The sequence below is a fragment of the Oncorhynchus masou genome, chromosome 15 (genome assembly GCF_036934945.1).
Source record: "Oncorhynchus masou masou isolate Uvic2021 chromosome 15, UVic_Omas_1.1, whole genome shotgun sequence".
NCBI classification, from domain to species: domain Eukaryota; kingdom Metazoa; phylum Chordata; class Actinopteri; order Salmoniformes; family Salmonidae; genus Oncorhynchus; species Oncorhynchus masou.
The window spans coordinates 15163686-15185064 of NC_088226.1; the positions used below are offsets into that span (position 1 = coordinate 15163686).

Consider the following 21379-nt stretch of genomic DNA (forward strand, 5'->3'; position numbering starts at 1 on the left):
AGATTTTTCACGGTTAGATTTCACCTAACAGCTGTTTGTATCTCTACCAACATGTTGAGCGTATAGTAGTTTCCAGTCATTCCAGCCATTGTTCTCTAATTCTTGATCTTGTTTAAGATCTCCTCAATAGATCCTCATCAGTCTAGGAAGCCAGCTGAACACAGTGAGTCTAACACTGGTCTGACTGAATTGCTCCACAATCACCCCCCCAGTAATAGCTGGGGAGGATTCTACTTTCCCATACTAATTGTAAACAGCTGTTGCCCCAAAGCTGAAACCTTTAATTTCAAAAGGGATAAGTACACATTACTTTACTTGGATTATTTATCTTACATGTTACACAAGAACCTCTCACAACAGTCCTCATTGAAGTTAAAGTTAGTGTGCTCTACTGACCTCTACTGGATCGTTGAAGTTGGATTTATACTCAATGGTGGTCAATAAATAGTGTAGCTAATTCAACAGTGTAATGCCGTATTTTTTTATGTTAATGCATTTGTATATTTTTATTGCAAACTTTGACTACTCCGGCTACTTTCAATACTTTAGGCAGACTGCAGGGGCCACAGACTACAGTACCCATACTGCCTTTCTTCAAATCCAGGGCGAGGGGAGAGGTGTTCGACCCAAGAAGGGGTTGAGTGGAACCAATGATGTGTATTCGCACCATTGAGTGGAACAAGCAGCAGTGAAGCGTGCGTTTTGATATGTCGGACCCGGCGGCACAGGCCTTGCAACCCCGGCTACATCAAGCTCAGTCTGGTGGGACTGCTGGGTCTAACGCTGCTGCGGTGGGATCCGGATCGGGGAACAGTGACCCAGTCAGACCAGGTCTTAGCCAACAACAGCGGGCGAGTCAGAAAAAAGCCCAAGTCAGAGCTTTTCCACGGGCGAAAAAGCTCGAGAAACTCGGCGTCTTCTCCGCTTGCAAGGTAGCTAGCTAGCTAACGTTAGCTATATGGCTAGGCTAGCTAGCCAACTTCAAAACAATGACTAGTTAACTATCCATTTCCCCTACTTGTATAACAGTCTCAAATACACCATTGTCATTTGCAATGGGTTTCTAATATGCAATAATAGCCTTCATAAATGTATATGGCGTAGCAAACGTTACTGTCAAGAATATAGTTAGCAACAGCAAGGTTAACCAACTTTGCTAGCTAGACAGCCAACTAGCATGAATCTGCTTTATGATGCTAGTGTGGGGCTTCTGATTTACTTTCCTCTTATCTTTAGGCTAGTGACACATGCAAGTGCAATGGCTGGAAGAACCCACAACCTCCGACTGCCACCCGAAGTATGGATTTACAGCAACAAGCGGCCAGCCTTAGCGAGTCCTGCCGCAGCTGCGGGCATGCCCTAGGTAGGCTGCCTTATGACTCAACACTAGTTTGAAGGATAGACATGCTTCATGATCACACTGAACCTAATGTCATCAATACACATCATAGATATAGAATATGTATGCTATTCCATAATAGCAATTATGATAATATAAATTCCACAATGTAGGTTTGTCTCATCTCTTTATTGAGTGAGCAGTAAACATACTTAGCTATACCCTCTTTAAAGGGGCAATCAATCAGCAGTTGCGACACCATTTGTGTACTTATAAATTGATGATATGTACCTATTGATTCTTGAAGAATATAACTTATAAATGCTTAATGAGCTTAGTTCTCGTACCCCATCAGAACCCAAAATATACGCTTGTTTGTATTTTATGCTTATTTATTTAACCTTTATTTAACTAGGCAAGTCAGTTAAGAATACATTCTTATTTACAATGATGGCCTACCAAAAGCCAAAAGGCCTGCAGAGACGGGATTAAAAATAAATTAAATAAAAATATAGGACAAAATACACATTACAACAAGAGAGACAACACAACACTACATAATGTGAGAACTAAAACAACAACATAGCATGGCAGCAACATATGACAACACAGCATGGTAACAACACAAATGACAACAACATGGCAGCAGCACAACATGGTAGAAGCACAAACAGGTTACTAACATTATTGGGCACAGACCAGCACAAAGTGCAAGAAGGTAGAGACAACAATACATCACGCAAAGCAGCTACAACTGTCAGTAAGAGTGTCCATGATTGAGTCTTTGAATGAAGAGATTGAGCTAAAACTGTCTAGTTTTGAGTGTTTGTTGCAGCTCGTTCCAGTCGCTAGCTGCAGTTAACTGAAAAGACGAGCGATCCAGGGATGTGTGTGCGCTTTGGGGACCTTTAACAGAATGTGACTGTCAGAACGGGTGTTGTATGTGAAGGATGATGGCTGCAGTAAATATCTCAGATGGGGGGAGTGAGCCCTAAGAGGGTTTTATAAATAACCATCAACCAGTGGGTCTTGCGACGGGTATACAGAGATGACCAGTTTACAGAGGAGTATAGAGTGCAGGGATGTGTCCTATAAGGAGCATTGGTGGCAAATCTGATGGCCGAAAGAACATCTAGCCGCTCGAGAGCACCCTTACCTGCCGATCTATAAATGACATCTCCGTAATTTTGCTTGGTTAGGATGGTACACCGAAGGGTTAGTTTGGCATCTGTAGTGAAAGAGGAGCGATTACGATAGAGGAAACCAAGTCTAGAACTTCATCCTGCAGCATTGATATGTGCTGAGAGAAGGACAGTGTACTGTCTAGCTATACTCCCAAGTACTTGTATGAGTTGAAACAATGGAAATGTAAAGGAACACTATAGCCTAAAAACATTGGTAAAACTATCATTTCAATATCATGGATGGTCAGTCCTTGCATCCGTAGCTCTGTCTATGAATTTGAGAGTAGTTACATTTCTCCAGCCACATTCCTCAACTTTTTCCCGGAACAGTGGCGGGGGGATCCTTTCTCATTGTTTCAACTGCTGATTGACGCTTTAAGAGGCTGATCTGTTATTGAACCCCTCCTGTGCAGCGGCCCATGTGTCCCACCTGGAGAACGTGTCAGAGGAGGAGATCAACAGGCTGCTGGGCATGGTGGTGGATGTGGAGAACCTCTTTATGTCTGTGCACAAGGAGGAGGACACGGACACCAAGCAGGTTTACTTCTACCTCTTCAAGGTAGGAAATCACTTAAATCCATTCTAAAAAGACAGACAAGTGTAGATGGCCATAACCTCTACTTATCTGGCTTAGCACATATTGACCCTCTCTCTCCGTTGGCCTCTATCCCCCCAGCTGCTGAGAAAATGCATCTTGCAGATGAGTCAGCCGATAGTGGAGGGATCATTGGGGAGTCCCCCCTTTCAGAAGCCCAACATTGAGCAGGTAGTAACAGTCTCCTTCCTACCTGTTTCTCAAGCTGTTCTTTCCTTCTTCCCCAACGGTAAAGTACTTTTTGTACACGTTTGTTATATTTTGTTCCTCAGGGAGTGTTGAACTTCGTTCAGTACAAATTCAGCCACCTGGCACCCAGAGAGAGGCAGACGATGTTTGAGCTCTCCAAGATGTTCCTCCTGTGTCTCAACTACTGGAAGCTGGAGACTCCAACACAGTTCCGCCAGCGGTCCCAGAAGGATGATGGCACAGCCTACAAAGTGGACTACACCAGGTATGTGTGTGTGTGAGCCATGTGTTGTGAATTTTTTATTTGTTTAAATTGCAGCGTATTGCATCTTGCTTTTTTGTTATTGTTGTATTGCATCTTGTTTATTTTCTGTTCATGTGGAGGTCTCACTGTAGTCTGCTCATTTTGTTCCCATCAATAGTGACTCACAACTACTGTAATCTAATCTGTGTCTTGTTTCCCAGGTGGTTATGCTACTGCCATGTCCCCCAGAGTAACGACAGCCTGCCGCGCTATGAGACCACCCAGGTGTTTGGCCGCAGTCTGCTCAAGTCAATCTTCACCGTGACGCGCCGCCAGCTCCTGGAGAAGTTCCGAGTGGAGAAGGACAAGCTCCTCCCAGAGAAACGCACACTCATCCTCACACACTTTCCTAAGTACGTGGTGTGCAACCAATCCGTAGTAATCCTCTCGGGATCAAAGTTGATTCTTATTGTGTTTCTCCCTCGAGTTACAATCAAACCAAGATTCTGGAGTGAGTGAGATGGACGCTGTGTATCTGTGGCTTGTAACAAAGGGTTTGTGTCCCAGGTTTCTGTCTATGCTAGAGGAGGAGATCTATGGGGAAAACTCTCCCATCTGGGAGGCTGACTTCACCATGCCTGCCTCAGAGGGGGGGCAGCTGGGTCACCAGTTAGGTGAGGGGCACTTATGTTACAACTAAATAAGTGGTTCTCATAAGATCCACAAAGGCACTTATAGGTTGTACAACATGTAATGTATGATTTCCTGCTCTCAATTTTCAATAATTCTGTCTGGTTTCGGTCCTTGTCCTGTGTGTTTCTGATCCTGGCAGTGATCAGCCCTGCTGCATTGTCGGGCTCGCCCTCCTTCTCTAAGGGCATGAACAGTGGCTCTTCGCTAGGCAGTCTGGGGCTGGACGCTGGCGTGGCCGAGCCCATAACAGGTCAGTAACTCTGGCAGCCCCGCCAAGATAACTTTTGCATTGTACTGGGTGCGAGGTAATAGCTGACGTTTGTTTTTATGTCTTATCTGTCTATGTGGGAGCTTTTATTTCCCATGCCTCTGTAGGATAGCCTCAGACACACAAACGGCATCTAAATTAATGGTGGTTATAGTCATGTGTTGTACTGTCTCCCCTCAGGAGAGAAGAGGAAGCTTCCAGAAGTTCTGACCTTGGAGGATGCTAAGAGGATCAGAGTGATGGGAGACATCCCGATGGAGTTGGTCAACGAGGTGATGATGACCATCACTGACCCGGCTGCCATGTTGGGCCCAGAGGTGAGAGCTTCCCAATACTGAGACGCATCATTTAATGTCCATCCGCCAGTGCAACATGGATATTTATGTTGACTGCAGATATGTTTTATCTAGTCTTGACATCTAAATATGGAAACTGGATGTTTGTTAGAATGAATATAATAATTACCTGCGTTGATAATCACTGTCATTCTCTGCTAGACGAGTCTGCTGTCTGCCAATGCTGCTCGTGATGAGACAGCCCGGTTAGAGGAGAGGCGGGGCATCATAGAGTTCCATGTCATAGGGAACTCTCTTTCCCAGAAGTCCAACAAGAAGATTCTGATGTGGCTGGTGGGCTTGCAGAACGTCTTCTCCCACCAGCTGCCTCGCATGCCCAAAGAGTACATCACACGCCTAGTGTTTGACCCGTACGTAGACACTTGAACGGTTTCTCTCACCTGTACCCCATCTTCAGTGAAGCCTCTTGAAATTAACTTTTTGTGACCCTTTCTCTCCACTCCCTTGGACCGTTCTCTGTCCAGGAAGCACAAGACGCTGGCCCTAATCAAAGATGGTCGTGTCATCGGGGGGATATGTTTCAGGATGTTCCCCACCCAGGGCTTCACTGAGATCGTCTTCTGTGCAGTTACATCCAACGAGCAAGTCAAGGTATGGACGCACCTCTCCTTTACATACAACAGCAAAAATACTGAAATCAATTATCTGGGTAAGTTAGACTTAATGGCTTGTTATTGTACTTAACGATATCTGTCAGAGTTTGAATGTATGTTGGACTAAGAGCCCAACATTTCCCCCTGATTGTCTGCCATTGGGGTTTCAGGGCTACGGTACTCATCTGATGAACCACCTAAAGGAGTACCACATCAAGCACAGCATCCTGTACTTCCTCACCTACGCTGATGAGTACGCCATTGGCTACTTCAAGAAGCAGGTATGGTATAGGATGATAACATGTACCTCCCTCTCTTCCTCACCTCTCCTTTGACCTCTCTCCTCTGTCTCTCTTTGCCATTGCAGGGTTTTTCCAAAGACATCAAAGTGACTAAGAGTCGTTACCTTGGTTACATCAAGGACTACGAGGGGGCTACCCTCATGGAGTGTGAGCTAAATCCCAGGATCCCCTACACAGAGCTCTCTCATATCATCAAGAGGCAGAAAGAGGTGAGAGGACTCTGTAGGAAGTCCTCACATTGTGGGGCATATAGGTTGAGGTGAATGTCAGTGGACGGTTATGCATCTCTGGACCTTTCTCCATCTGTTGATGAAAGGACAGTGTTAATGTCCATGTTGGTGTGTTTTTTGTCAACCATGACTGGTCAGATCATTAAGAAGCTGATTGAGAGGAAGCAGAGCCAGATCAGGAAGGTATACCCAGGACTCACCTGCTTCAAAGAGGGGGTACGGCAGATCCCCGTGGAGAGCATCCCTGGCATCAGTAAGTGGCTGTGGGTCCTTCTAAATACCCTGTTCAGGGTATAGACTATTAATGCCTTGTCCGATGTCATGTTTTAATTATTCTCTCTCCCTAGGGGAGACAGGCTGGAAGCCCAGTGCAAAGGAGAAAGTGTAAGCTGAATGTTTGGTCTATCAGGAAATGTAAAAAATGATGTGCAGTATTGTCATAAAACCACTGGCAGCCTTTCCAATCACACGCATGTCATTGAATTGATATATTATTACCTATCCTGTCTTGTAGGAAAGAGTTGAAAGACCCTGACGTGTTGTACAACATGCTGAAGAATCTCCTGGCCCAGGTCAAGGTAAAACACTGACACGCACCGATACAACCCAGTGTTCAACCTTAGGAGTCTGCATCCCAAATGGCAACCTATTCCCTATATAATCCCTGATCAAAGGCCTCCCGAGTGGTGCAGCGGTCTAAGGCATTGCATCACCGTGCGAGCTGTGTTACTACAGATCCTGGTTCGATTCCAAGCTGTGTCGCGGCAAGCCACGAACCGGGAGACCCATGAGGCGGCGCACAATTGGCCCAGCATCGTCCGGATTAGGGGAGGGTTTGGCTGGCCTGGGATGTACTTGTCCCTTCGCGCTCTAGCAAGTCGTGTGGCGGGCCGGGCGAAGTGCACGCTGACACGGTCGCCAGGTGTACGGTGTTTCCTCCGACACATTGGTGCGGCTGGCTTCCGGGTTAAGTGGGCAGTGTGTCAAAAAGCAATAAGGCTTGGCGGGGTCGAGTTTCGGAGGACGCACGGCTCTCGACCTTCGTCCGTATGGGAGTTGCAGCGATGGGACAAGACTGTAAACTACCAATTGAATACCACGAAATTGGGGAGTAAAAGGGGGTAAAAAACAAACAAAAAAGCATCCCCGATCGAACGTAGTATACTCAGTAGGGGACCATTTGGGATTCAGACTGAAAGTCATAACAAGGTGTGGTTGTGTTCCTATCCCAGACTCACCCTGATGCCTGGCCCTTCATGGAACCTGTGAAAAAGACTGAGGCTCCAGACTACTACGAGATCATACGCTTCCCCATTGGTGAGTATATCATCCGCTCATTATTCCCTGGCTTGTTTATATGTCCCAGCCATGACAATTATCTACCTATTTGAACTCATTTTGAAAATTAAAATAGAAAAAAAGCATTCCATGTTTCACCAACTCAAAGTCCGCCTGGATATGTCAGTAAACCCGCTGAAGGAACATTTCAAATATAACCTACGTGTCCCCCCTCTCCTCTCTCCCCCCTTCCTGTAGATCTGAAGACCATGACGGAGAGGCTGAAGAACAGATACTATGTGACCAAGAAGCTGTTCATAGCAGACCTGCAGCGCGTCATTACCAACTGCCGTGAATACAACCCCCCGGACAGCGAGTACTGCAAGTGTGCCAACACACTGGAGAAGTTCTTCTACTTTAAGCTGAAGGAAGGGGGTTTGATCGAGAAGTGAAGCTAGGGTCAAAGGTCACCATGCACATAGGCCCCACTGCGGAGCAGCAGGAAGGAGCGCTCGTGGACACTCACTCACACACACTGTCTTGTGATGACATAGTCAGGGGGTCATTGCTAGCCGTATTCCAACCCCTTTTCCCTCGTCTTTTCTTTTAGGAAGCCTTCATTAATGGCAGTGCGTGTTTATGCATGTTCTATTTATATTACTGGTGGGTGAAGGGAACTGTGGGGTGTAACAACAACAACATTTGGAGGTAATTGGAACGGCTCTATGGGCGAGTTAAGTTTGTTAATGTGTCGAAATGACTCTCCATCAATCCCTCCCTCTCTCTCACTGTTGGTTTGTCTCCCTCTATCCCTGTCTCACTACCCTCTGTAGTATAGAATCTCTCTGTGTGTTGCTGTCTCATTCTGGTTTCATTCGTGCTCCAAGTGATTCATAGAAGGAGCTGTAACGTATTCCTGTACCAAAACGACTGGTCCCACAGCAGATCATGTCAAACTTTCCACATAGGTAACGTTCAAATTATAGGATGGCATTTTCACGAAATTGTTTCTCAGTCGGATAAAATAATGCCCTCTTAGACATTCACAGCTCCTCCAGATGGGAGTTGTATTTTTGGTACTGACATGGAAACGTGAGTAGGGGGGGGGGGGGACCTACACCGTTGTTGCCTTCCTGTACTGACGTACACTTGAAAAGAGGCCAGTAGACTTTGAGGGTAGAAATACAATGTGCCCTTGAGTTAGGAGACGAGACCTGTTCCGACTCGCATTGTCAAAGTCCGGTCGCAGTCACAGATAATGTCGCCACACCTCACAAGCCCCGGATAGGTATTTAGCAATAATTTAACCACATCGTGTGACAGGACACGCTAACCATTGGTTGATACAATGCAACAACTGAAATGTCGTCAGCCTGAAGCGTGACCATAGATATCCCTGTCTGACATTGCATTATGTTGGATTTGGCATCATGTGATTGGTCAGTAGAAAAACTTGCAACTTTCCTATACGTTTCATCTTTATGGTTGCCCTCGAATAATGTCCCCACAACTACTGTATGTTGAACTTTTTATTTATTTATTATTTCACCTGAACAGTATAATGAAAACCCTACCGCTACATTTGAAGATACTTAGGCCTAATGTTTGTGTAGTTGTCAATACTGTTCTTTTCCCATTCACTTCTGGGCCAGTATGGCCATGTCACTGATCTCAAACATGGTTGTTTTTCTTGGGGAAACATCAGAGATGGCGTAGTAGTGTGTCATTGTTGTTTTAGTGGTGTTGTCTGATCTGAGGGTAGTCTGGAATCCCAGACCAAGGGCAACAGCAGGAGCGTTGTTAATGTGGGAGCCAACCTGTCTGCCTAGGGAGACTACTCTGAGGGTTACTGGCCACCCTTTTGTTTAGGTTTCTGTTTGTCCTAAAAATAACCTGTTTCTGATGGGAAGCACAGGATCCAACCACAGTGGTAAACATGACCGTTCGATTTGTCAGTATTTCGCTGAAAGGCCATAGAGCCCTGTCAATACAGTATGTAGGTGTTGCACAGCACTTACCCTCCCTGCTGGTTCTGTCTCTTCTATGGTGGATATGCATTGTGTTATTATGATAATGGCAGACAAACACACAAAAAACAAGTGTCCGGTTTGGTGTTCACTCCATACTCACAAGCAGTATCGCATGATGGAGAACTATAATCTGCATCAATTTCTTTTGTGTTTTTACTGAGATGGCCACAGCTATTCACACAAACCCACTTCTTGGTCATGGTCGGTGTCTGATTGTCTGCCTCTTGAGATGCCTTTGGTTCTCTGCTATTTTGTAAGACGTTTTGGGGGAAATTACTTGTCTGTGCTGGGTGGTTGAGTATTCCACTGAACTGTTGTGTGTGTGTGTGTTTGTACTTGAATCATGACCAGCTTTGAGCAACTAAAGTGATGTCAATGTTTCGTTATTCAGGGTTGTCAGTTATGTATCTCTCAATCTACCTATGTATGCTGCATAAAGATTCTGAAAATACTGTGTGAGTGAAATGTAAAAATATTAGGACTGCTACAGTTTTTTAGTTATATGGTTTGAAGAGCTCTTTACTGTAATACTGTTCATTAAAATAAAGTTTTTATAGTCAAATATTTCTGTGCTTATTATTAACTTATAAGATGGCAACTAGTTACAGTATACACTGTGTTTTTGTTATGTTCCAGTAACCATGCAGTGTTGTTTAGTAGGTGTGACCATAAGGTTTATTCAGGCTGTTTAAATGCCATTCAGACATGCTGTACTGGTGTTTCTCATGGTGTCTTGCAGTTTTGTTTTCCTGATGTCACAACTGGTAAGAATGGGGCCCATTAAGGGCTCTGGGAGCTTTGTCAGGCTAAAAGAAATCTGCAACAGCTTTCTCCTGGACTGCAGATAATTAGACATAACAGTCCCTCTCAGTACAATACCACTAGATTAACACATCTGCAGTTTGGTAGATTTTGTAACTGATACAGCTCCTTACGTGTATTAATATCCCTACAACTCTTCTACTCTAACTAGAATTCACATCCTTGTGTCACTTTACTTAGACATACTCTGTTGGCCCTCAAGAACTCCCTTGAATAATAGGACCCCTTCTTCACAAGAGAAGGAAGTGCTTTTGGTTTCGTTTTTCTGTTTGGGTGTCAACTGGGTGGATCTATATCAGTGAAGATCCCTCTGTACTCAGAACCTGGTCACAACGGACCGTGGACATTGTCTGCTGCTGATCCAAAACATAGAGCTGCTTCAGAAACACTTGGTGAGCTGAGTTTGAATGTGGCTTGACTTCATCTATAGCTGACTGCCACAAATGGTAGTAGTAGTAAGTTGTTGTACTGTAGGGACATTTGCAGTGTATATTGCATTTTAGTTTTAAAAAAGCCTTGTGGTGCACTGCCTTTAGTCTAATGAGCGTTTTTATTTCTAAGGATAAGAAGCTGTGTGTGGACCAACAGACCAGTAGGATGGCAGACTTTGGGCTGTATGAGTACCAGGAGGAGGTGGTTCAGAGGGCTCTCCGGGGGGAGAACATCATCATCTGGCTGCCCACCGGAGGAGGAAAGACACGGGCTGCTGTGTATGTGGCCAAAAAACATCTGGAGAATAACCCCAGAGCTAAGGTGGCTGTGCTGGTCAACAAGGTTGGTAGGGAGGGGTTACAAGAGCGTTGGGCCTATTTAGCAGATGTTTCAGAGTAATTGGCCAGGTAACTGACCCATCTGTGTAATTGTATCTAGGTAGACTGACATTTTAGTATAGGTCTGTTGTTAAATTCCATACAAAATCAGAAAATAAAGGTTCCACTATTCCCGGGGAAACCATGGCTAACTGTTGTTGACGTTATGTTTTCCAGGTTCATTTGGTCGACCAACACTACACCAAAGAGTTCAATCCCTATCTGGGTCGAGACTATAGCCTGGTGTCTATCAGTGGGGACTGTGACCAGAAGGACTTCTTTGGCTGCGAGGTCAAGAACTCTGACCTGGTCATCTGTACAGCACAGATACTGGAGAATGCCCTGACCAACCAGGAGGAGGGAAAACATGTCGAGCTCTCACGTGAGTGGCTACTCTGCTGCCTTCCACATATTGAATCACGGTATTGCTGTGAGGTGTGTGTAGTACACACAACTTGTTACTGATTATTTAGAAGTTAGGCTGTTGTAAGATGACTCCCAGGCTTTGTTCCACTGTGCACCAGTAGCCCTTGGTATCAATCCCAATTGACAGACACGTCATGATAAAGACTATCTACACCTGACACAGTAAAGCGCTGGAACCTAAGCTAACACACTTAAAAGACTGGTCCATATCTTAGGTTTAAACCGTATGTTGAACTAGTATACAGTAAAACCATTAGATTCCATTAAGTTCACAATACCATTGCGTTCCTTTCTCCCAACCATAGAGTTCACTCTGCTGATCATTGACGAGTGCCACCACACTCATAAGGAGGGTGTCTACAATAAGATCATGACGCGCTACGTGGCACAGAAGCTGAAGGGGGAGAGGCGGCTGCCGCAGATTCTGGGTCTCACTGCCTCTCCTGGGACAGGGGGAGCCAAGAGCATCAAAGGAGCTGTGGAGCATGTGCTGCAGGTCAGTTTCTCTCTCTCCGATGGTCTTTACATGCTATTTATTCAGCCCCAACTTTCTTCCTGAGTAAAAAAATGAATAATGTCCCTCATCTAACCCTTTACATTTACTCTTTACATTTTGCTCATTTCATTATTTATGGCCTTCAGATTTGTGCCAACCTGGACTCGGTGATTGTGTCGTCTAAAGTGTACGCCCCTGAGTTGAAGAAAAAGGTCCCCAGACCCAGGAAAAGGTTTGACATCGTTGACAGAAGACCTCAGGTGAGTTAAATTCTGTTCTGTAAACATTGAGCCTTTGAACTTGAGAGCTGAATTGGTTTGAATTCAACAAACTCCTGTTGTTTTGTCTCAGGACCCATTTGGGGATCATCTGAAGTTCATGATGCAGTTTATCCATGACTTCATGGCCTTAGGGCCGGACTTTCCTGTCAGGGAGTTTGGCACTCAGGAGTACGAGGCAGACGTGGTGATTCTGGAGAAGAAGGGTAAATCATCCTCTTAGTATGAATTAATACCATGTTATAGAACCTAAGCATAGGTAGTATTTTCATGCAGCAAATCACACAAGGAAACTTCCTCAGTCAATACCAGAGATTTGAATACTGTATTAAAACCTATTTTGGATGTGTGTTTCCTGGTGTAGGTGTGACAGACAGGAACAGACTGCTGGCCCAGTGTGCTCTCCACCTGCGTCAGTACAACGACGCCCTGCTCATCAACGACACTGTGCGCATGGTGGATGCCTTTAGGGTCCTTGAGTCCTACTATAGTACCAAGAGCTCCACCGCCATGGATGGAACCGACTTCTTCCTGCTTGGACTCTACCAGGGTGAGAACCTACAATCTCTCTGACTTTCTCCCAAACTGTATGCGTGTGATTCTCTGGAAGATTAAGGGTATATATAGGAAGATCAACTTCTGAACATTGAAAGTCAGTGTTCTGTTCCTCAACAGAAAACGAGGCGGAGCTGAGGAAACTGTCAGGCGATGCCCGGTTTGAAAACCCTAAAATGGGGAAGCTTCAGAACACCCTGCTGGAGCAGTTTGACCAGGGTGGGCACTCCAGAGGGATCCTGTTCTCCAAGACCCGTAAAAGCATCTGCTGCTTGTATGACTGGGTGTCCAACAACCCAGCACTGCAGCGTGCAGGTATCAAAGCAGCCATTCTGACTGGCGCTGGCAATGGCATCAATTACATGACCCAGGTAACTTGACATGAAACTTGTGGAGGTATAGAAAGATGGGTTGGAAAGTGCCAAGACCTGTGTTATGCCAACAACTGACCTCTGTTTGTGTGTTTCTGTGGTTGCGCTTGTAGAATGAGCAGAAGGACACAATCCGCAACTTCCGCCTGGGCTCCCTCAACCTCCTGATCTCCACCAGCGTAGCCGAGGAGGGCCTGGACATCCCAGAATGCAACCTGGTGGTGCGCTATGGGCTGCTGACCAATGAGATTGCACAACAGCAGGCCAGTGGCCGGGCTCGGGCGAGTGACAGCGTTTACTCTGTGGTGGCCCAGGCGGGGGGGCGGGAGGTGCGTCGGGAACTCCTCAATGAATGTCTGGAGGACTTGACTGGCAAGGCCATCGGCGAAGTGCAGAGGATGGCGCCCAGAGATTTCCAAATGAAGGTAAGGCAATTCCTCATGGTGGTGAGGCTGGTATCTTTCTCTATGTTCTACCCCTGCATGTCTCTAATCTCTTTGGGAAAAAAGGACAGACCTACACTCACTCACTTTCCTTTTTTTCCAGTATATGCCGCTTGAACCCGGCACCCAAATGATTTTTGTTACTATAAACTTTTGAGTTGAGCACGCCCGTTCCTCATGATCTAATCTTGTTTTCACTAGATTTCTTCTCTCTCTGCCTCCCCTATTAGATCACTGATCTCCAGACAGAAGCGTTGTTGACCAGACAGTTGGCAGAGCAGTTGAAGATCAAGAAGAGGAGTCGTTTCAATGCTGCTACAGTTCAGCTCTCGTGTCGAGGCTGTTTTCTGCCCGTGGCCTTAGGCAATGACATTAAAGTCATTGAAAACGCACACCATGTCAACATCAATCCTGACTTTGAGTAAGTTGTGCTTCTCCTAATGTCTGTCCTGATACTGTCACGAGACTTATTGGTCCACATTGTAAGGCAAAAAGAAGACATATTTGAAGTGGTTTTACATCAGTGTGTGTGAGGAGGTAACCTGTGCATGTGTGTTTGTTTTCAGGAGGTACTATAAGACCGGTGGGCAGCCCGCGCTGAAGACTTTCGAGGACTGGGAGCCAGGCCGTGTGATCAGCTGTGCTGCCTGTGGCAGGGTGAGGTTGACTTTTAATCTATAACTTTTTATTTTAGGCCGAGGATCCGTAGGCATATATTTTGCCTAGTGGCGCACGCTGTTGAGTTGTGGCCCACATGAGTGAAAAATGCAGCCATTTACACAATCATCCTAAAACCTGAGGTGGTGTTTTTTGTCTTACAGTAACGTTATGCTATGCTATTACACTAAGTGTACAAAACATTATGAACACCAGCTCTTTCCGTCACATCGACTGACCGGGTGAATTCAGGTGAAAGTTACAATCCCTTATTGATGTCACTCATTAAATCCACTTCAATCAGTGTCGATGAAAGGGAGGAGACAGGTTAAATAATGATTTTTAAGCCTTGAGTGTGTGCCATTCAAAGGTGAATGGGCAAGACAAAAGATGTAAGTGCCTTTGAAGGAGGTATGGTACTAGGTGCCAGGCGCACTGGTGTGTGTGTAAAGAACTGCAATGCTGCTGGGTTTTTCACGCTCAACAGTTTCCTGTGTGTATCAAGAATGGTCCACCACCCAAAGGACAAAGGACATCCAGCCAACTTCACATAACTGTGGGACACATTGGAGTCAACATGGGCCAGCATCCCTGTGGAACCCTTTCGACACCTTGTAAAGTTTATGCCCCAACAAATTGAGGCTGTTCTCAGGGCAAAAGGGGGTGCAACACAATATTATGAAGGTGTTCTTAATGTTTTGTACACTCAGTGTATATTCAGTTCTGTTATGAACAATACTATCATAATGTGATCTGGCAAACATTGATTCAGCTTTGATCTCCCTTTATTAAACGAGCAGCATTCACCAGAGTAGCCTGTTCTATACGATTAGAACAGAGACTGTACGTAAGTACACAATCCTGCACATGCGCAGGAACTTCGGAAACCTTTAGTCCCCGGGAAGAAAGGTCCAGGAAAAGTTGGATCAGCAGCCATTCCGTTTATCTTATGGTACTAGGATTATTCTATTGTCCTTTAATATGCTTAAATATGGAAATCTACATCAGTTTATTTGTTTATACATTTATATCTGAACAGCAATGGGGAATGGAAATGGTATATAAGGAGATTGCCCTGCTGCCCATTCTGGCCATCGAGAACTTTGCCATGGAGACTCCAGAGGGAAGAAAATTAGCCAAGAAGTGGAAGAACGTTGAGTTTACGGTGGAGGAGTTTAACTTCAGCACGTACTGTCATAACAAATTCCCTAACATGTTGGATTGATACGCTATTACACTGGAGGAAGGACTGTAACTGGGGTTTTCATGGTGTTTCCACCTCGTACTGTGTTCACCTTTCCACTAATCTTCTCTTCCTTTCTCTCTCTGTCTGTCAGTCTGTGTTGCTTAGTCTAGACTGCTTCTGTGTTACTTATGCATGATCCTGAAGTGTGTCATAGTCCTATGACAGGGGGAGAGATGCAGTGCCTTGGGTATGGTTGGCCCTGTTAAATCAGGTCTGGCCAGGCCTCCACACTGCTATAGGCAGTGTGACGCAGCAGCGTGCTAAAGCATGTTACCCAATGGTCAGGGTTAGAATTAGCTCGTCAGCTTTGTTTATGCCCAAGGTCCTCTCTCCCTCTCTTTCCCTCCCTCTCTGTATCCTGTGTTTCTTCTGCTCCATCGCAGCCAAGCACGCAGAAACATGTGAACTTAGCACCCCTGTTCTAAGATGAACTCAAATGATCTGTTTTTCTATTTTTAGCAAAGTCATATCAGCATGGTCCATATTTTGTCATGAATCTGTACTGTCTTTGTTTTAGAACCTGAAACGTATACCTTTCGCCTGATACTCTTTGATACTTGATGCTACTTGATCATGAATGAAATGTTTTCAAATTGATATTTCAATATATTCCACAGGTATATTATTTTATTGTGTGTTCACAAGGGTGTACACTTTCTTGCCTAAAATGAATGAAATGATCTACTGTAATTATTTTTTCTTGATAAATTATTTGTCATTATTTGTCTGAACATGTCTATATTGAATGTTATAAATGAAAAATAAGAGTAATAGATAACTACTAGATAATAGAAGTATATAGATCTCATCTTCATTGCTGTCTTCATACATTCTTCCACAAGATGGCAGTCTTAGCCTTCCAATGTCTACTTCCATACCTGCAGTAGAGGGAGCTCATGGTTTTAGATTCCCTCCTTCCCTAATCCCTGCCCTTTAGTTTAGTGTGGGGAGAGATGTTTAGTTTAGTATGGGGAGAGATATTTAGTTTAGTGTGGGGAGAGATATTTAGTTTAGTGTGGGGGGATATATTTAGTTTAGTGTGGGGGGATATATTTAGTTTAGTGTGGGGGGATATTTAGTTTAGTGTGGGGGGATATTTAGTTTAGTGTGGGGGGATTTTTTGTTTAGTGTGGGGAGAGATATTTAGTTTAGTGTGGAGAGAGATATTTAGTTTAATGTGGGGAGAGATATTTAGTTTAGTATTGGGAGAGATATTTAGTTTAGTGTGGGGGATATATTTTGTTTAGTGTGGGGGATATATTTTGTTTAGTGTGGGGAGAGATATTTAGTTTAGTATTTAGTTTAGTATTGGGAAAGATATTTAGTTTAGTGAGGGGAGATATATTTAGTTTAGTATTGGGAAAGATATTTAGTTTAGTGTGGGGAGATATATTTAGTTTATTGTGGGGAGAGATATTTAGTTTAGTGTGGGGGGATATATTTAGTTTAGTGTGGGGAGAAATATTTAGTTTAGTGTGGGGAGAGATATTTAGTTTGGTGTGGGGAGAGATATTTAGTTTAGTGTGGGGAGATATATTTAGTTTGGTTTGGGGAGAAATATTTAGTTTAGTGAGGGGAGAGATATTTAGTGTGGGGATATATTTAGTGTGGGGAGAGATATTTAGTTTAGTGTGGGGGGATATATTTAGTTTAGTGTGGGGGGATATATTTAGTTTAGTTTGAGATATACACTGCTCAAAAAAATAAAGGGAACACTAAAATAACACATCCTCGATCTGAATGAATGAAATATTATTATTAAATACTTTTTTCTTTACATAGTTGAATGTGCTGAAAACAAATCACACAAAAATTATCAATGGAAATCAAATTTATCAACCCATGGAGGTCTGGATTTGGAGTGACACTCAAAATTAAAGTGGAAAACCACACTACAGGCTGATCCAACTTTGATGTAATGTCCTTAAAACAAGTCAAAATGAGGCTCAGTTGTGTGTGTGGCCTCCACGTGCCTGTATGACCTCCCTACAACGCCTGGGCATGCTCCTGATGAGGTGGCGGATGGTCTCCTGAGGGATCTGCTCCCAGACCTGGACTAAAGCATCCGCCAACTTCTCAACAGTCTGTGGTGCAATGTGGCATTGGTGGATGGAGCGAGACATGATGTCCCAGATGTGCTCAATTGGATTTCTGGTCTGGGGAACGGTCGGGCCAGTCCATAGCATCAATGCCTTCCTCTTGCAGGAACTGCTGACACACTCCAGTCACATGAGATCTAGCATTGTCTTGCATTTGGAGGAACCCAGGGCCAACCGCACCAGCATATGGTCTCACAAAGGGTCTGAGGATCTCATCTCGGTACCGAATGGCAGTCAGGCTTCCTCTGGCGAGCACATGGAGGGCTGTGTGGCCCCCCAAAGAAATGCCACCCCACACCATGACTGACCCACCGCCAAACCGGTCATGCTGGAAAATGTTGCAGGCAGCAGAACGTTCTCCACGGCGTCTCCAGACTCTGTCACGTCTGTCACAGTGTGAACCTGCCTTCATCTGTGAAGAGCACAGGGCACCAATGGCGAATTTGCCAATCTTGGTGTTCTCTGGCAAATTCCAAACTTCCTGCACGGTGTTGGGGTTTAAGCACAACCCCTGTGGACGTCGGGCCCTCATACCACCCCCATGGAGTCTGTTTCTGACCGTTTGAGCAGACACATGCACATTTATGGCCTGCTGGAGGTCATTTTGCAGGGCTCTGGCAGTGCTCCTCCTGCTCCTCCTTGCCCAAAGGCAGAGGTAGCGGTCCTACTGCTGGGTTGTTGCCCTCCTCCACGTCTCCTGATGTACTGGCCTGTCTCCTGGTAGCGCCTCCATGCTCTGAACACTATGCTGACAGACACAGCAAACCTTCTTGCCACAGCTCGCATTGATGTGCCATCCTGGATGAGCTGCACTACCTTGTGCCACTTGTGTGGGTTGTAGACTCCGTCTCATGCTACCACTAGAGTGAAAGTACCGCCAGCATTCAAAAGTGACCAAAATATCAGCCAGGAAGCATAGGAACTGAGAAGTGGTCTGTGGTTGCCACCTGCAGAACCACTCCTTTATTGGGGTGTCTTGCTAATTGCCTATAATTTCCACCTGTTGTCTATTCCATTTGCAAAACAGCATGTGAAATGTATTGTCAATCAGTGTTGCTTCCTAAGTGGACAGTTTGATTTCACAGAAGTGTGATTGACTTGGAGTTACATTATGTTGTTTAAGTGTTCCCTTTATTTTTTGAGCAGTATATTTAGTTTAGTATTTGGAGAGATATTTAGTTTAGTGTGGGGAGAGATATTTAATTTAGTGTGGGGAGAGATATTTAGTTTAGCGTGGGGAGAGATATTTAGTTTAGCGTGGGGAGAGATATTTAGTTTAGCGTGGGGAGAGATATTTAGTTTAGCGTGGGGAGAGATATTTAGTTTAGCGTGGGGAGAGATATTTAGTTTAGTGTGGGGAGAGATATTTAGTTTAGTGTGGGGAGAGATATTTAGTTTAGCGTGGGGAGAGATATTTAGTTTAGTGTGATAAACAACTAATTTGGTCATGTCTTACGGACGGACAGAGAAAGAAACAAAGAAAGAAAGAAAGAAAGAAAGAAAGAAAGAGAAAGAAAGAAAGAATAGCTGATGTGATTTGGCTTAATCAGGCCTGGGCTCTGTAATCATAGCTGATGTGATTTGGCTTAATCAGGCCTGGGCTCTGTAATCATAGCTGACTACTTGGCTGATGCTAATTCCGTGCACGTTAATTGCAATCAGCTCCTTGTCTGAAATGAAAGCAAGGTTGTTGAGCAACTATTTATGATGCCAAGGCCGTCTGATGGCAGTCTGTGATTGTGTGAAGGAGTTGATCAGATAAGTGCAGACATTGACTTGAGGGACAGCGACACGCCACTTCCACACAGTTTATACTAATGATAACTGCCTGACACTTTCAATGTTCAAGCCACTCCAATGTGAGAGATGACCTGGAAGTGAATTCAGAATAGCTACATGGAGAAAGAATGATAACGGACAGGCCTTGAACATCGTGGAATATTCCCTTTTCTCTCTCTCTCTGGGTGAAGGGTTGGCCAAGGCAGCTCACTTCGTTGATTTTCAGGGTCTAGAGGAGTAAGAACACCATGTTACCGGATGTTGTAATGCATGCCACAAACAAAATACGTCCCCTCCTAACACATGGTGAATGTAATGGTAAGTTATTTGTCCGAACTGGGTGGGCAGGTGGTTTAGAGCTTGGACTGTAGTATGTTCAATGAACAATAGAGGGACAGTAGGACAGGTTAGAGGAAGAAGCAGGGAGAGGATGTCTGGTAGAGAGGTGGGGAAATGAGCACAGCAGGGATTACTGAAAAAGAAACAGCACTTTGTGTCAATATTTAAATGGTTCCTATTATACTTTAGCTTGTCTTTTTATAACATCAGCTTGGCTCTCTGTAAGATGTCTCCCCTGTTACGTATGTGTTGTGTGTGAATAACCTCCACATGCTGTTTTGTTTTTACGCACAGTGAAAAGCCTGCTGGGTCTGGCCTCTCCTCTGTCTCACACGTCCATACACACATACACTCACTCTCACATGCTGTACAAACACATACACACTTGGCACACTCAATATTTTCCACACACAGGCACTTACAGACAGGCTCTTCGAGACACGTGCACACACTCACTTTAACACACACACAGACACATACTGCCAGTCACCAGGACATGGTCTCCCCTGAGATATGTTGTGTTGCAGCCAGCTGCCCAGCCAGGCTGAGTGTTTGTGCTCTGCCGCCTGCCAATGAGTCAACTGGTGCTGCTGTACCCTTCACTCAGTCTCCCTCCCAGCAGAGAACCAGGTGACGGGCATCATTAGCCTTATTCTCCTGCCACTGCAGTAGATCCAGTTACAATTAGTTTTAACGCAAACACCACATGTTTCTACACTAAGACAGGCGATGACATGGGGCGTATGATGTATGGATGAACATGGATGTATGAGTTTAGTTCAAAGCATTGACGTGTGTGTGTGTTTTGGAGGCTCTTTTAGATCTGTAGCACCATTTGACCTCCATCAGAGAAGTCTAACAGATCAGTGTTGCACGCCATCATACTCAGAATGACAAAACACTGTCTGTTGTTGTCTTGTGAATTCACTCAAAGCTCAGAGTTGAGTTGAGGGCTCAGTGGATATTTCAAAGGTCATAATCATGTCTCTCCTTGTCTGTATGAGGAGAAAGCATACTTGAAAACACAGTAACTCAATTTATTAGGAGTGCTTCTTTTTGTAGAGGGAACATGAAAATGATTATAAACCAGTACATCAAGAAGAACATCTTTGTTGACTTCTGTTTCCTTTGAACCAAACAGAGCTCTCTAAAATGCACTGTGGGCTGGAGTCAGTGGTCTGCTAGCCGTGACCTCACTTCAGAGCCAGGAGTTAACTCATTTTAAAGGCTACTTCATGCTGTATTATGGCCCTGATAAAAGGGAAGCTTGTCTTCTCTCAGTGCCACTCTGAGAGTGTCTGTGCTTTTGTCTCTTACTCACTTCTTTTTTTCTCCCTCCGTATCTCCCTCGGAGACTGGATGGAGATTAGGAACTTTAATTGGAGCGTCGCCTTCATCACACCCCACTGTGTTCCTGTCACTGTTTGATTGAGAGCAGAATGAGGATAGGAGTATAGCATGACTTGAATGCTCTGACTAATTTATAAACAACATATTAACTGATAGTCAACTGTTTATAAACCCTTTGCAAGTTACCCCAGGGGCAGACTGGGACAAAACAATCGGCCCTAGCATTTCTAACAGAAAGGCCCATTTATTTGCTGGAGGCTCCCACACAGGACATTTGTTTCCCCTTGAGTCCCATAATTAGCCAGATAATGATATGTTTGTGAAACAAAATACAATAAAAAGTTACAGGCCCACTAGGCTGTATGGGCAATACCTTATGTGAGCGTACCAAGTAATTGGGTGTCACTC

The 21379-nt window shown here is 44.7% G+C and overlaps 2 protein-coding genes across 2 annotated transcripts; both read left to right on the top strand.

The window, feature by feature from the left end:
- Positions 1-44: 44 nt before the first annotated feature.
- Positions 45-9863, top strand: LOC135555721 (histone acetyltransferase KAT2A-like). Its single transcript, XM_064988408.1, has 18 exons — positions 45-932; positions 1237-1363; positions 2937-3082; positions 3200-3289; positions 3391-3572; positions 3773-3964; positions 4119-4225; positions 4384-4494; positions 4693-4829; positions 5010-5218; positions 5333-5459; positions 5632-5742; positions 5829-5972; positions 6132-6246; positions 6341-6377; positions 6508-6571; positions 7226-7310; positions 7530-9863. Exons 1-18 carry the CDS (start codon positions 708-710, stop codon positions 7721-7723), a joined length of 2403 nt encoding a protein of 800 aa, XP_064844480.1. The 5' UTR covers positions 45-707; the 3' UTR covers positions 7724-9863.
- A 511-nt stretch (positions 9864-10374) lies between these two features.
- dhx58 (DEXH (Asp-Glu-X-His) box polypeptide 58) lies at positions 10375-16125 on the top strand. Its single transcript, XM_064988410.1, has 12 exons — positions 10375-10515; positions 10685-10897; positions 11110-11314; positions 11664-11854; positions 12001-12114; positions 12206-12338; positions 12497-12682; positions 12808-13058; positions 13172-13483; positions 13732-13922; positions 14068-14158; positions 15198-16125. Exons 2-12 carry the CDS (start codon positions 10721-10723, stop codon positions 15381-15383), a joined length of 2037 nt encoding a protein of 678 aa, XP_064844482.1. The 5' UTR covers positions 10375-10515; positions 10685-10720; the 3' UTR covers positions 15384-16125.
- The last annotated feature ends 5254 nt before the right edge of the window (positions 16126-21379 follow it).

Excerpts from the sequence above, each read along its gene's own strand:
- LOC135555721 (XM_064988408.1), top strand. The coding sequence starts at position 708 with ATGTCGGACCCGGCGGCACAGGCCTTGCAACCCCGGCTACATCAAGCT. Across the intron at positions 5,460-5,631 it reads CATCCAACGAGCAAGTCAAG|GGCTACGGTACTCATCTGAT; the intron begins GTATGGACGCAC and ends TTGGGGTTTCAG. Across the intron at positions 5,743-5,828 it reads TTGGCTACTTCAAGAAGCAG|GGTTTTTCCAAAGACATCAA; the intron begins GTATGGTATAGG and ends TTGCCATTGCAG.
- dhx58 (XM_064988410.1), top strand. The coding sequence starts at position 10,721 with ATGGCAGACTTTGGGCTGTATGAGTACCAGGAGGAGGTGGTTCAGAGG. Across the intron at positions 13,923-14,067 it reads AACATCAATCCTGACTTTGA|GAGGTACTATAAGACCGGTG; the intron begins GTAAGTTGTGCT and ends GTTTGTTTTCAG. Across the intron at positions 14,159-15,197 it reads GCTGTGCTGCCTGTGGCAGG|CAATGGGGAATGGAAATGGT; the intron begins GTGAGGTTGACT and ends ATATCTGAACAG.